Below are 15,133 nucleotides of genomic sequence, written 5' to 3'. Positions count from 1 at the left end.
AATTTCAGAAAATTAAAACGATGTAATTTAGCAACAGTGTGTTTTTCAGGGTTGATGTGATTTTTGTGGCTCATTTAAAGTAAAAACTGTTGATTGGGAAGCAGCCATGAATCCAAACAGAACTCCTACGTCACATCAGACTGACATTTTCTTTCAGTTTCTAGAAAGAACACATTAATTCTGCACCAAAGCAGCCGGTTTATGTATGAATTCCTTGTGATGCCGGCGGAGCGGTTTGATCTGGTCCTCCTGGAGTTTGTTCTGTGTTATGGATGAGATGTCAGCAGTGGAAGGAATCCTCTTAGAAAAAGAAAACAGATTTATTTTCTCATTTGAAAAAACAAAGTTATGGAAAACCATAACGAGAAACTAAAGCACATCAATGAGACAGAGGTTTGAAAATACACAACATGGACGTACAGAAATAGAGTCTGAGCCGAGAATAAACCTTAAAAATCTCCATATTTGGCTTTTTTTCCCCCCATACAGTAGAAGAAACAAACTGCATTAAAAGGCATCGGTCCCACAGTGATCCGGGTCAGGAGCACAGAGCTACATGGTTCAGTTCCCTCGGTCCAGTCTGGATGCTGTGTTCAGGTCATGTGGGAAAAACAGCCGCTAGCATAGAGACATTACTGCTTGTGGTAAGTTCCAGATCACTTTAACTGAACAGAGACTTTAAATTTCACAGCAGAGGTGAAGCAATTCGAAGTTGTAATCAGTTCTCTTTGCATTAAAATGGGTTTGAACAGGTGAGAATCCTGTTATTCCCATGGTCCCTGAACGCAGCACAACATGAAAGGCTTCAGTTAATTTGTTCTGGTCACCTCTTTAAAAGGCAGCTCAACACAGTCAGAATCTTTACTGACTTCAAACTCTCTCTCAGCTTCTCTTCCTCCTTTAAGAGTTTCCTTCTCCACAGTTCACGCTGCTAGCTGCTTGATGCTAAAGCTGAGTGAAGACAGTGAAGCAAACCACAACTTTCCCTTTGCGAAGCAGAACAGATTTCACACGACATAAAAACCCAACAAAACCATCAAATTTAACGAGACAGGAGGCAGTTCAGAAGATTTCCTGGAAAGGAGTACGTTTGACCTTTTGGGAAAAGCTTTGTCTGATTAAAATTAAGCAACAGCCAGCAGACAGTTAGCTTAGCTTAGCTTCAGTATTGGAATCCTGCTAACCAAATCCACAAACAGCACCGCTAACACTCACAGATTTACACGCTTGTTTGATCAGCCACTCGTGTAACGGTGTGCAAAATGAAAAAAAAGGAGTTTTTAGGGTTTGTTTTTGATTTGATGAGAGGTTAAATCAATGAAGGAAATATCCTGTATCACCACACAATGTAGTGTTTTTTAATGCTTCAAATGCTGCTTATGTGCAATCTCCTGACCATATTATTCTATTTTATTGGTTTTTATTTTTTTATTTAGCTTATGTTGTCATTTTTAATATAGTCTTGTTTTAAATGCAAATTTAATTTCACTATTTAACCCAATAAAGCCTAATTATAGAAAAAAATTACAAAAAATTCTCAAAAATTATATATATATACACCCCCTGTCAAAAGGTTTAGGACCCTTTCTCATTCATTTAAATCAGAAAGCATCCTAAAACTTTTGACAAGGGGTGTATATCTAAATCCTAATGCAGATAAAACAAAAAAGATATATACGCATATATATATATATATATATATATATATGTATGTATATATATGTATATGTATGCACCGTCCAGTCGCAGCTGTTTATTTTTCCGTCATGCCCCCCATGTATGGAGACAATAAAACTCTTCTATTCACCTGTCTTCATATAGAGTCAGAGCTGTAAACCAGATAAACATGCATTAATTTTATCATTAGGATCAATGAAAGAAATCAGTGATCGGTCAAAGCAACAGAAGCTACACCCCATCTGACTCAGAGATTTCTACTTTCTGCTCATTCGTGAGCTTTAGCGGCACATTTTATCATCCTCCTCCCTCCAGTCTCCAGGCTAAGCTAACGTCTCCAGGCTAAGCTAACGTCTCCAGGCTAAGCTAACGTCTCCAGGCTAAGCTAACGTCTCCAGGCTAAGCTAACTTCTCCAGGCTAAGCTAACTTCTCCAGGCTCTAGCTTCACATTTAACATTCAGACAAGAACGTTTCCCAAAGAGTCAAACTCCTTTTGGACACGCGGTACAGACAAGCAGGCGGACATGAAAACACAGAAGCGCTCGTTCAGACATGTTAAAACGACACAAGAAGAAACATCCCATAAATACAGAACGGTAGAGTACAGACAGTACAAATCAGCCTTCAGGTGGATGTTGCGTTTGTCACAGCCGGCTGGTGAAAAGGAGGCAAACTGTGTGGTGGTTCTGGTCTCTGGAGGTGAGAACAGCTGACAGGAAACAGGAAGTGTGTGTTTATATCAGCGTGTTGTTGTGAGTCTCCTGGAATCTGAACAATCCAACTGGTTGATGGTTTACTGGTGTGGTGACTCAGCGCTGTGCCACGTTCTAATTGGTTCGTATCAGCTCGCGTCTGTGCGTTGCTCATGTGGAGGTGCATTCTGGGTGAAGCTCTCCATTCGTACCCCTCTTTACTGTGGGGTTGATCTGATAGCAGGCTGGTGTAAGGCTACATGTAAACTCCTTCCTGTGTTCTCAGGGTCTGGATGAAGTCTCCTGGTCTCTTTCGTCCTCCGTCTCAGTGTGGGAGCAGCAATCGTTCCAAAGCACACTGCAGATGTTCCCAGTTCTTCCAGAGCAGCGCCAGCAGAGACACGCCCACGCAGGTGAGCGCCAGGTGGAGGCGGCTACGCAGCAACGGCGCCGTGAACTTTGCCGCCGTGGAAACGCACACCAGGATGACGGTGACGATGGCCAGCATGATGTTGATGCACTTCCCCAGCAGCACTTTGGCGTCGGTGTTCTCCAGCTGGACCGTCTGCTGCTGCTGCTGCTGCAGCTCCAGCTTAGAAACACGAGTCTGACACGACTCCAGAACCTCCTGAACACACAAACACACAGAAATATATTAAATATCAGGGAAACACTGAGAGCAAAGGGTCAGTGTGGAAATGTGGGGCTTTGTGGATCATAGCTGACATTTTAGTGAAATGCAGTCCAAAACAGAGACACAAAATGACAAAAACAAGACAGAAAACAACAAAAGCAAGACACAAAATGACAAAATTTAGACATGAAAGGACAAAATTGAGACACAAAAATCACAAAACGGAGACGCAAAATGACAAAAATGAGACCGAAAACGATAAAACCAAGATACAAAATGACAAAACAGAGACACAAAATGACAAAAATGAGACATGAAATGACAAAAACGAGACACAAAATGACAAAAACAAGACACAGAATGACAAAATTTAGACATGAAAGGACAAAAACGAGACACAAAATGACAAAAACAAGACACAGAATGACAAAATTTAGACATGAAAGGACAAAAACAAGACACAAAATGACAAAAATGAGTCCAAAAATGACAAAAATGAGACCGAAAACGATAAAACCAAAATACAAAATGACAAAACCGAGACACAAAATGACAAAAGTGAGACACAAAATGACAAAACAAGACAGAAAATGACAAAAACAAGACACAAAATGACAAAAATGAGTCCAAAAATGACAAAATCAAGAGACAAAATGACAAAAATGAGACCAAAAACAGCAAAACTAATACACAAAATGACAAAAATGATACACAAAATAACAAAATTGAGATACAAAACGTGGATCAAGTCATGCGATCTGGAATTAACAGAGGTGTTTGTGTAATGGGGAACTTAGTTGAAAGTGACACAATTTGTTATTTTCCAATTAAATTTGATATATTGTCAAAAAAGAAATATCTGTCATGATTGTGGTTAACATTGTGTCAACACTAGAGCTCTGTTCAGTCTGTTTACGGTGTTGTTTAGGAGGTTAAAGAGCATCACATGACACAAACATCACCTGTATGTCTCTGGCCCTCTCGTAGGCCTGGTAGGCCACCTTCTCCTCGATGCTGGCCAGCTCCTGCTTCAGGTTGCTGGTCTCGTGCTGGTGGAGCTCCGTCAGGTCGTTCAGCTGGTCCTCCAGCCGCTCATACCTGACAGACAGAAACATCCAGAGTCGGTGGAGGACAGAGCCACAAACCAGTGAGTGTGTGGGCGCCTGACAGAGCAGCAGTTCATGCAGCGCTGCAACGACGCTGCTGAAAACGTTTGCCCTTGGTTGACTTAGCAACAATCTGGGGGTGTGTGTGAGCTCTGATATCTATTTATAGTCCACAAAAGCCTATAATAATAATAATGGCCCCCTGCTGTAAACTGTCAAAAGCTCTTTAAAGTTCAACAGCTCATCCACAAACACAGTTTACCATCAGTGGAGTCATGTTGTGGAAACTGAAGCACCTGCAGCAGAACAGGAATGCTTTTTGAATATTGAAGTGTCTGCGAGAAACACACTGCCGGGCTGAAAAGAAAGCCTCCACCTGGATTTAACTAAGCAAATAGATAAGATCCTTCCATTGGATAACAAGATGACATGGTCATCAGCATCCCCCGCCACATGTGATGTCTATCAGTCTATATCCAAAATAGTGATCAAGGGCCATAACTCTGTTAAATATTATCGCACAGGTCTCATTTTCGAACTTGATCAAGGTGTCCATGGTGTGAAGCTACACACTAAATTTGGTAATCCTAGCTGTAATAGTTTCCGAGAAAAGCTGTCCTCTTCATCTCGGATGGACAGACGGACGGACGGAGGCCAAACCTATATCCCCCTTTTCCACTTCGTGGAGGCGGGGGATAATTACTGATGTGATGGTAACAACTTCTTCAACCCTAGCTGATGCAGTGAGGAGCTTCTCATTTCTGAAACATCCATGTTGGAGGACATATCCTGTGGTCATGGAAACGATGTTAATCTGTCTCAGTTATTGGTCTGCATCAAGCAAAGAATACAACTGTGGAGATGAAACGACTAAAATCGGGTAAAGAACCGTCCAGCGCATCACTAAAACCTGAAGGATGGTGGAGAACCATCATCCTGGTGGAGAACCGTCATCCTGGTGGAGAACCATCATCCTGGTGGTCGGAACAAACTCTTAGATGATCGTAGAAAACCTGTTTAATAGTGAAAGTAAGAACATTTCTACATGAACAATGAGAAGGGAACTCAGAGGATTGGGACTAAACAGCTGTAGCTCTAAGAAAACCTCTGATCAGTGGAAAAAAAGGCTTCAGTTTAGCATAAAGATTGGACTGTGGATCAATGGAAGAAGGTCATGTGGTCTGATGAGTCCAGATTTACCCTGTTCCAGAGTGATGAGGGCAGTAGTTTAAGTTTGGTTTTGGTCCCGACTTTATGCTGGTTTTGACGTTTTTAGGACTGGTTCCATAGGTCGTACATCAGTGTTCCGGCATGGTAGCGGTGTTGTAAATGTGATTTCACGGCTGTCACATTCATTTTCCTTTAAAACTGTGTGGACGACATTTGTCGCGTTATTCAAAACTGGAAATGCTTGTAAGGGCTAAGGAAAAATGAAAATGTCTCAACAAGTCAATGTGTAAAAATGACAACAAAGAAAGTAGGTCTGCTGCATATATGATGTATTCTGACTGGTTCTAAACATATTTTTAGACTAGGGTTGATTCTGATCCTGGTTTTAGACCTTTTGAGGACTGGTTTTACAATGTCTTGGACTTTTTTAGGAGTCGTTCAGGTTTGATGTTGGTTCTGGTTTTTGACTTTTTGAGGACTGGTTTCAGGCAGATCTTGGACTTTTTTAACCCCAAGAACACCAAACCTACCACCAAGCATGGTGGTGGCAGTATCATGCTCTGTGGAACTGGAGCTTTTCATGTAGTACATGGAAAAATGGAGGATTACCTCCACATTCTTCAGGAAAACCTAAAACCATCAGCAGAAGGTTGATCTTGGACACAGTTGGATGTTTCAACCAGACAATGAACCCAAACACACATCAGACGTGGTAAAGAAATGGTTCCATCAGGACAGAATGAAGGTTCTAGATTGGTCTCCACAAAGTCCTGACTTAAACCCATTAAGAACCTGAAGAACCAAGTCAGAAAGACAACAAACGTAGTGGAACTGCACCAGAATTGCACCAGGACATATTTGTCTGGTTCCACGTCACCAGTTCTGACATAACAACGAAACGCCGTAAACTGAGGACCCCCTGTATTCTGACGTTCATGAACTTTCTTTCTACAGACGTGTTGTGCTGCTGAGCTCACCTGTATCTCTCCTCTTGCATCATCTGTGTGAAGTAGCTGTAGTCGTTCTTGAACTGCGTGTTCAGAGCCTCCATGTCTTCTGCCAGCTGTGACTGCGCCTCCCTGACCTCCCGCACCATGTCCAGCACCTCCACCAGACGCCCGTTGGAGTCCGACCTCCCCGGACCCCCAGACCCGGCCCCTGACCCGCCCGCCGGGTTCCCGTTAGAGTCGGCGGAGGCGGACGTCCCCGTGGAGCACTCGTCGTCGCTGTGGTACTTGGCCTTGGCGACCGTGGTGGCGCTGCCGCTCAGACCCCTGGCCCCGGCCTCCACCTGCAGCCCCGGCCCCGTCTCCATGGAGCTCTTGAGGTGGGCGATGTTGTCGGCGCTGCCAAACTTGTTCCTGATGAGGTTGGCGAACTCCCGCGACTTATTGAAGAAGAACGGCGGCGACAGCGACACGCCGGGTCCGATGGTCTTCACCTTGTCCAGCGCCGGGTGCCGTCCGGTGGCGCTGACGTCCCGCAGGCTGCCCTCCTTGCTGTGAGTCCCGGACTCTTTGCTGCTGCCATCTTTGCCGCTGTGCTTGCCGTTGCTCTCGCCGTCCTTCATGCGCCGGTGGTACTGCTCCAGCTTCCTCTGCAGCCGAGCGATGGTGTGAGCAGACTTCTGGTTCTTCTTTTCGAACACCTGGCGTATCCGGGACACCTGCTGCTTGTCGGCGTTGTTCACCAGCTTCAGGTACTCGGCCACGTTCTGGTCCCGAGCCGTCTGCTCCACCTTAATCTGCTCCGTCACCTGAAGAAAAAAGTATAGAAAACTTTAAGAACTTTTAATTAATTTAGCCGGAGATGTTACAACGACAATAAGACAAATAAATTAGACTAACGAGACAAAAAATGACAAATGTGAGAAACAAAATGCCAAAAAATAGACAAAAAACACAAGCGAGGCAAAAAGGAAACACAAAATGACAAAAATGAGAAAATGTCAAAAACATGAGACAAATGACAAACAAAAAAAAGACAAAAAAACAACAAAAACAGGAATAAATATTACAAACATGACGAACAAAATGACAACGAAATGACAAAAAATGAGAGACGTCACGAAATAAAACAAGAGGGACAAAAAAAAAATCTGACAAAACAGGTTACAAAGCAACAAAAAAATGGAATAACGACAAAAACGAGACAAAAGCGAGAAACAAAATGACAAAAATGAGTCAAAAAACACAAAATGACAAAAACAACAACTAAAACGACAAAAACATGAGACAAACGACAAAAGTCAGACAAAGAAAACGACAAGAAAACAACAAAACCAAACGATCAGTATCAAAGCTTCACACTAGTTTTGCAGAATAACAAAGAGGGTCAACATAATTCTAGTTTGTTTACAGTCGTTCTCCTCAGGTCAGTGTTTACATAAACACAGAATCAGAAGTCCACAGTGCAGATCTAAAGCATGACTTTAACAGAAGAAGTCAACAAAAACCAAACAGTTTCACCGTCAGTGTTTGCTGACTGGAGGCGGTAATCAACTGTGATCTTTGTTAGCGATTTTTTTCTGCACGTTTCGGTGAAAGAGAGACTTCACTTTGAATTCTACAGAGTAAATCTACGAGGAGACAGCAGCACCGCAAAAACTCAAAATCTTACCAAGTCTGTTTGTCTTGTTTTTAGTCAGAATGTCTCATCTCACTTGATTTAAGATAAATTCACTTAACAAGCGACATTTCAGCAGATGGAGGGACTTGTTTTAAGGCAACGCATCTTAAATATCAAACAATCTTGAAATTATCTTGTTTTAAACCTCGTGTCGTCCTGCAGGACAAATTGACCCGTTTTAAAGTTTAAAAATGTGGGGGAAAAAATATATTTTCACAGTGAACACTTCTACATTTTCAGCATTTTTTGGGAACATTTTTGGACATTTTTTGATGGAAAAAAAGAAATGTTAAAAAAATATTTCTTTAAGAACATTCGGGGGAAAAAAAATCAAACAAAATCCAGCGATTTTCGCTGGATTTTGTTTGATTTTTTTCCCCCGAATGTTCTTAAAGAAAATATTAAAGTTTTACTGATAGACGTGTAATCACTTTAGATATTGTTAGGATTTTTTTTGAAGTTTTTTTTTATTTTTTAAATAGAAATATTTCCAATTTTATTTATGTATTTATTACATTTTTATTTCTTTCCAAATTTGGTGATTTTTTTTTTTAAATAAAAGGGAAACTTTTAAGGAATTTTCTTCCTGAAGATTTTGCAAATTTTTATATATTTGAGGAATTTTTTGCTGAATTTTTGGATTTTTGTCAGACAAGGCAAAATATTTTTTGGTGCCGTAAATGAGGACAACAGGAGGCATGAGGCTTATTTCAAGGTAAAAGTTCCTTGAAATAAGTTATTTTTTTCTTGTTTTGAGAGGGGCATTTTTTCCAGTGCTGCTTCCTCTCACCTTGAGGATCTTCTGCTGCAGGGTGTCGATACCCAGCGCCCCCTTGGTGAAGTCCAGACCCACGCCGTCGTGTCCGACGCTGTCCACCACGTCCAGGTTGGACTCGGAGCCGCCTCGACGCATCGGCACCGGGATGCTGAGCACATCACAGGCGTTACGCTCCGCCTGCAGACACAACGATGCCACATTAAGCACACAACTAACGACTCATTACTGACTAATACCTTTATTATGTCTTTAACAGAAAAACAGAATGTCAAAATAACAGAATAAAGTGACCTCGGAAACACCAAAATGTTCACTTTAGAATGACATGTACACCCCCTGTCAAAAGTTTTGAGACACTTTCTCATTCAAATAAATTAGAAGTCGTCTCAAAACTTTTGACAGGGGGTGTAATTAAGAAAAACAGGAAAACCTCCTACTGAGGAACCTGGAACCAACGACTGTTTGGAGTATTTACACAGATTCTAGATCAGACTCATCTTAATTCAGATCTCCAGTGGACCGCACCAGTAAAATAATAACCTGGAAATACCCACAACTCCACATTTTTCCTTTGTTTTAGTGCAAAAAAGTCGTGAAGAAAAAATAAGTTTAATTTCAACGACATTCAGCCTCAGTTTATCATTTCCTCATTACAACTTGTCTACAAAGGAACACAACATTTAGTCACCTGGGACTGAATGATGTAGTGTTTTACTTTAAAAAAACAACAAACACAAGACAAAATAATACAAAAATGAGACACAAAATGACCAAAATAAGTCGCAAAACGACAAAAGCGGGACACAAAACAACAAAAAAGGAGACAAGCAACATGAAGCAGAACACGAAAGAGACAAAAAATCTGACAAAGAACAAAAGCGAGAGAAAATAAACACAAAGCGACACGCAAAACAACGAATAAAGCAAAAAACAAAAAGACAAAAATAAGACAAAAACACAAGCAAGACAAAAATGAAACACAAAAAGGACAAAAACGAGAAACAAAATGACAAAAAACCAAAGACAAACGACAGAAATCAGACAAAAAATGACAAAACAACAAAAACGTGCACAAAATATTACAAAAATGAGACACATTGACAAAAGTGGGAAAGAAAATGACAAAAAATGAGAAAAACGACATGAAACAAAACAAAGAAAGAGACAAAAAATTTGACAAAGAACAAAAGTGAGAAAAAAACAAACCGACACACAAAACTATTATTATTATTAATATTATTATTATTATTATCAGTGTATTTAAAAAGGGACAATGTCCAATATTATACATAAATGTTTCCATTTGATACATTGTACCAGAGTTAGCTTTAAGCTAATTTCCATCTGCAGTCCCTCACCAGGTCACAATAAAAACATCAGAACATTACAATGTTACAAAAAAGTACAAAAAAGTAACAACGAATAAAGCAAAAAAACAAAATGACAAAAAAAGACAAAAAACACAAGCAAGACAAAAATGAAACACAAAAGGACAAAAAGGAGAAACAAAATGACAAAAAACCAAAGACAAGCGAAAGAAATCAGACAAAAAATGACAAAAAAAACCAACAAAAATGCGCACAAAATATTACAAAAATGAGACACAAATCGACAAAAGCGGGAAAGAAAATGAAAAAAAATTATATAAACAACATGAAACAAAAAATTTGACAAAAAAGTTACAAAGCAACAAAAAATGGACAAACACCACAAGTGAGACAAAAAAAACAAAACGACGAATAAAGCAAAATAAAAAATGACAAAAAATAAGACACAAACCCCCAGAGAAACAAAAAGGAAACACAAAACCAAGAAACAAATGACAAAATTCAAACAAAAAACAGCAAAAACTGATTAAAATGTTACAAAAATGAGACACAAAATGACAAAAGAACAATCTAGCATTTCACTTTATGATCAGAACAACTTGTCATGGTCTAGAAATGATTTTAAATTTATAGTTTTACTAATTTACAATCTGCAGTTAACGTCTTCTCTGTGATTTTTACACTTTGATTGGACCCTCTGGAGGACCACTTTGGGCCCACGGGCCTCATGTTGGACACCTCTGATCTAGATGAAAAATGACTGATTCAAATAACTGATTATTTTTGTTTTCACGTCAGCTCCATGTGGTATAATTTCAAAAACATCCAGGATTGAGACTCTAGTGGAGGCTTTACCAACACGCTGAGACGTTGTACTGGGATTATTCAGGCTTTAAAACCTTTAAAAATACTGAAAACTGCAGCTGAAGCTCGGATTCAACAGGAAATTGTAAAACGCCTCATTCTGGCAGCTTTTCTCCAGCAGGAGGAGACACAAATATTCAGATATTTTGCAGAATATAGATGTATAGAAGTACAAAAAGCCAATGTCAAACTATCACAACAGTTTTTAAACAATAAACTGAATGAATTTGGCCTGTTTGCAGCGTGATCAGCTGTTCAGTTCATCGCCTGTTTGTGACACTACGGTGATGTCGTCATGAACATCTGTAAATCCTACAGGGACTGAAAACGCAAACAGCTCTACAAACGTGCAGGAAAACAACCACAGCAGCAATGATTTCCTCCCAGAGATTCCTGTTCAATGGAAAACGCTGAAATGCAGCTAAAATAACCATTATTAATCTGCCACTATTCATTTAATAATTAAGTTCTCGATTTATGCAGCTTTTGCCTTTTTAGATCTTATTTTGAACATTACATTTATACATTTTTACTCTTATCTCAGAAGCGTCTCAGTGTTTATTTAATGTCTGCTGCTGCACAAACAGAGTGCACTGCAAAAACTCAAACATTTTTAGTCGAAGTGTCTCATCCCACTTGATTGAAGGTAAATTCACTTAACAAGACACATTTCAGCAACATGGAGGGACTTGATTTAACACAATGCATCTTAAATATCTTGTTAAGTCAAACAATCTTTAAATGATCTTGTTTTGAGTTGAATTTTACAAGAAAACTCAAAATAAGTTTAACCCTCGTGTCGTCCTGTGGGTCAGATTGTTTTAATGTTTGAAAATGTGATAAATAAATATTTTCACAGTGAAACTTCTGATGTCCACATTTTCAACATTTTTGGGAAATTTTTGAACATTTTTTTAGTGAAAAGTTAAAAATGTTTCACAAAAGAAATCAACCGAAATCCAGCAAATTTTGCAGGATTTTGGCTGATTTTAATGTGAATGTTTTTCAAGAAAATATTAGGAAGTTTTACTGATATTTATGTGATCACTTTAAATATTTTTAGGATTTTTTTGGAAGATTTTTAGTCATTTTTTGAAAATATTTACAAAAATTTTTTGCCAAATTTGGGGGATTTTTTAAAAAAAAGTTTTAAGGGAAACTTTTAAGGAATTATTGGAAATTTCTTTCTGAAGGTTTTTGCTAAATTTCAGAAATTTGGAGAATTTTCTTGCTAAATTTTTGGATTTTTTCCAGCCAAGAAAACAATATTTTTTGGTGCTGTAAATGAGGACAACAGGAGGGTTAAAGCATCTCAAATTAGGAGGTTACATGAAAGCAAAAAAATATTTTTGAGTAAAAAACTTCCTTATTTTTTCAGCATATCTGGCTTATTTTAAGACACCTAATCTTGTCAATCCTGGTAAAAAAAAATTGGCTAAATTAGCTAATTTTGAGATCTTAATATTCTAATTATCACATCTTATTTCAAGAAATCTTACCAAGACATTTTTCACTTCTTCTATTGGCAGATTTTTTTCACTTATTTCACGGTAAAAGTTCCTTGAAATAATTTTCTTTTTCTTGTTTTGAGAGGGGCATTTTTTTTCCAGAGAACCGTAATTTGGATTCTCGGTATGTCACGTACATACTGAAGAACTGGCAGTAAAGCCGACTTCGACTTTAACTCACAGAACATCATCTCAGCACATCTCTGTAATCGTGTCATGGTGATATTTCAGTCTGGAGCAGAGCGGGGGACCGACAGACCAACAAAAAGCCACAGCGGCGGCACAAACATAGAGCGTTTCAATCCAGTAAAAGCCTCATTCAGCACCAGAGAGGGATCTGAAAACACTTCTGAATGGGATTATGCTGACAGAAAAGCCAGTGATGCTGCACAAACACACATCCTGCAGACACACTTAGACACTGCAGTCTGTTGAGGCTTACAGGCAAAACAACAACAAAAAAAACCTGCTGCACAATCCTGAGTCAGAGATAGAAAACAGCAGGTGTGTGTGTGTGTGTGTGTGTGTGTGTGTGTGTGTGTGTGTGTGTGTGTGTGTGTGTGTGTGTGTATGTGTGTGTGTGTGTGTGTGTGTGTGTGTGTGTGCCCTCCAACAAATCCAGCTTCCTTTATCTTCTCTGTCTTGTCTCTGAGTGAGCACACCCACCATCCTGGCAGCAGTGGGAGAAAATAACAGCAGACAGCTAAAAAAAACTAAAATAGAGGACTGGAGAGGATTCTTGTGTTTACAGTGAAGGGAAACAGGAGAAGAGGCAGCTGATGGGGCAGTAAATCTGCCCTCAGACCCCATAACGGTCAGTTAGTGCAGCAGTAAAGAGCACGGGGCTCCAAACAAGCAGCAGCACTCGTTCTGAAAAGCCACACAGAAGCAGAGCATTATGTAAGGCAAGCTAAAGTATTAGCATGAGGTAAGTCTAGTTGCCACGGCAGCAGAGCGCACACGCACACACGAGCAAACTGCTGACAAACCCCGAAGGCGGGTTGTTATGCCTTTATTCGTTCTCTTGCACCAGAAGAAGAGATGACACTTTAATAGCGGCTCCTAGTCGTACAGATTGTGTTTCGTCCTGCGGCGTCGGCCCTCATAGTCGCTCACTATTAAACACTAACTCACATTACTGTTCATACAAACGCGTGATTATTTATTTAGCCGCTCCTGAGTGCAGATGGCAAACACCCTCAGAACATCACACATCCGTCGGTCCGGCCAGAAGGAAAAACGTGCAGTCGGAACAGCAACCGACTTTAAACGTGGATTTAAAAATGCGGCATGTTCTGAGTTTACTGTGTTTGATCAAGACAAAAGAGGGCCCTGAAGTCACCACATTTTTAAGAAAGAATCGTTCCAACTGCTTACAATGTCTGTAAATTAGTACTTTTTTAAAAACACATTTTATTCTCTTCAAATCCAGACTCAAAACTCGTCTGTTCAAGACTATTTATTCGCTCTGACTGCCTCTTTCTTCGTGTACGGTTTTATAAAACCTTTTTGGATACTTTTTTATCTGTTTTTCCTGTAAAGTGACCTTGGGTGTTTAGAAAGGTGCTCATAAATAAAACGTATTATTCTTTGCTTTCTGTTTCGTCCACTTTACTGCTCAGCTTCACTGCTTTTTTATTCTCAATAAATCTTTTTATTTTTCTGATTTATTTCCGTTTCCAAAGCGGACACATTTCATGCCGTACTGGTCGATATGCAGCGGCAGAAAAAGAGTTTTTGGACACCCCCTACATTATTAGGTATATAGCATTTCTGAATAATGCTGCTAACAGACAGACAAACGTATGCGGACTGTCACATAACTCATCATTTTTGTTTCAAATTTGTCATTTTTTGTTTTATTTTTGGCATTTTTGTTTCATATTTGGCATTTTTTGTTTTATTTTCGGCATTTTTTTGTCTAATATTTGACATTTTTGTTTCATATTTGTCATTTTTGTTTCATATTTGTCATTTTTGGTTTCATATTTGGCTTTTTTGGTTTCATATTTGGCTTTTTTTGTCTCATATTTGGCTTTTTTGTTTCATATTTGGCTTTTTTTGTTTCAAATTTGTCATTTTTTGTTTTATTTTTGGCATTTTTGTTTCATATTTGGCATTTTTTGTTTTATTTTCGGCATTTTTTTGTCTAATATTTGACATTTTTGTTTCATATTTGTCATTTTTGTTTCATATTTGTCATTTTTGGTTTCATATTTGGCTTTTTTTGTCTCATATTTGGCTTTTTTGTTTCATATTTGGCTTTTTTTGTTTCAAATTTGTCATTTTTTGTTTTATTTTGGCATTTTTGTTTCATATTTGGCATTTTTTGTTTTATTTTCGGCATTTTTTTGTCTAATATTTGACATTTTTGTTTCATATTTGTCATTTTTGTTTCATATTTGTCATTTTTGGTTTCATATTTGGCTTTTTTTGTCTCATATTTGGCTTTTTTGTTTCATATTTGGCTTTTTTTGTTTCAAATTTGTCATTTTTTGTTTTATTTTTGGCATTTTTGTTTCATATTTGGCATTTTTTGTTTTATTTTCGGCATTTTTTTGTCTAATATTTGACATTTTTGTCTCATATTTGTCATTTTTGTTTCATATTTGTCATTTTTGGTTTCATATTTGGCTTTTTGTCTCATATTTGGCTTTTTTGTTTCATATTTGGCTTTTTTTGTTTCATATTTGTCATTTTTGTTTTATTTTTGTCATTTTTGTCTCATATTTGGCATTTTTTTGTTT

General features: G+C 38.7%; 1 protein-coding gene across 2 annotated transcripts in view; it reads right to left on the bottom strand.

Annotated features, from left to right (window-relative positions):
- Positions 1-301: 301 nt before the first annotated feature.
- tmcc3 (transmembrane and coiled-coil domain family 3) overlaps positions 302-15,133 on the bottom strand; it is a 68,184-nt gene continuing 53,352 nt past the window's right edge. For both annotated transcript variants that reach the window (XM_051951867.1, XM_022215325.2), the window contains exons 2-5: positions 8,699-8,863; positions 6,258-7,036; positions 3,967-4,102; positions 302-2,998 (exon numbers count right to left, since the gene is read on the bottom strand). In XM_051951867.1, coding sequence (XP_051807827.1) covers positions 2,696-2,998; positions 3,967-4,102; positions 6,258-7,036; positions 8,699-8,863 — 1,383 coding nt within the window. In that variant the 3' untranslated portion in view covers positions 302-2,695. The remainder of the gene's footprint in view (positions 2,999-3,966; positions 4,103-6,257; positions 7,037-8,698; positions 8,864-15,133) is intronic.

The sequence above is a fragment of the Acanthochromis polyacanthus genome, chromosome 1 (assembly GCF_021347895.1).
Source record: "Acanthochromis polyacanthus isolate Apoly-LR-REF ecotype Palm Island chromosome 1, KAUST_Apoly_ChrSc, whole genome shotgun sequence".
Lineage (NCBI taxonomy): Eukaryota > Metazoa > Chordata > Actinopteri > Pomacentridae > Acanthochromis > Acanthochromis polyacanthus.
Note: the sequence above shows the minus strand (reverse complement) of the source record. Positions and strands in the feature narration are given on the sequence as shown.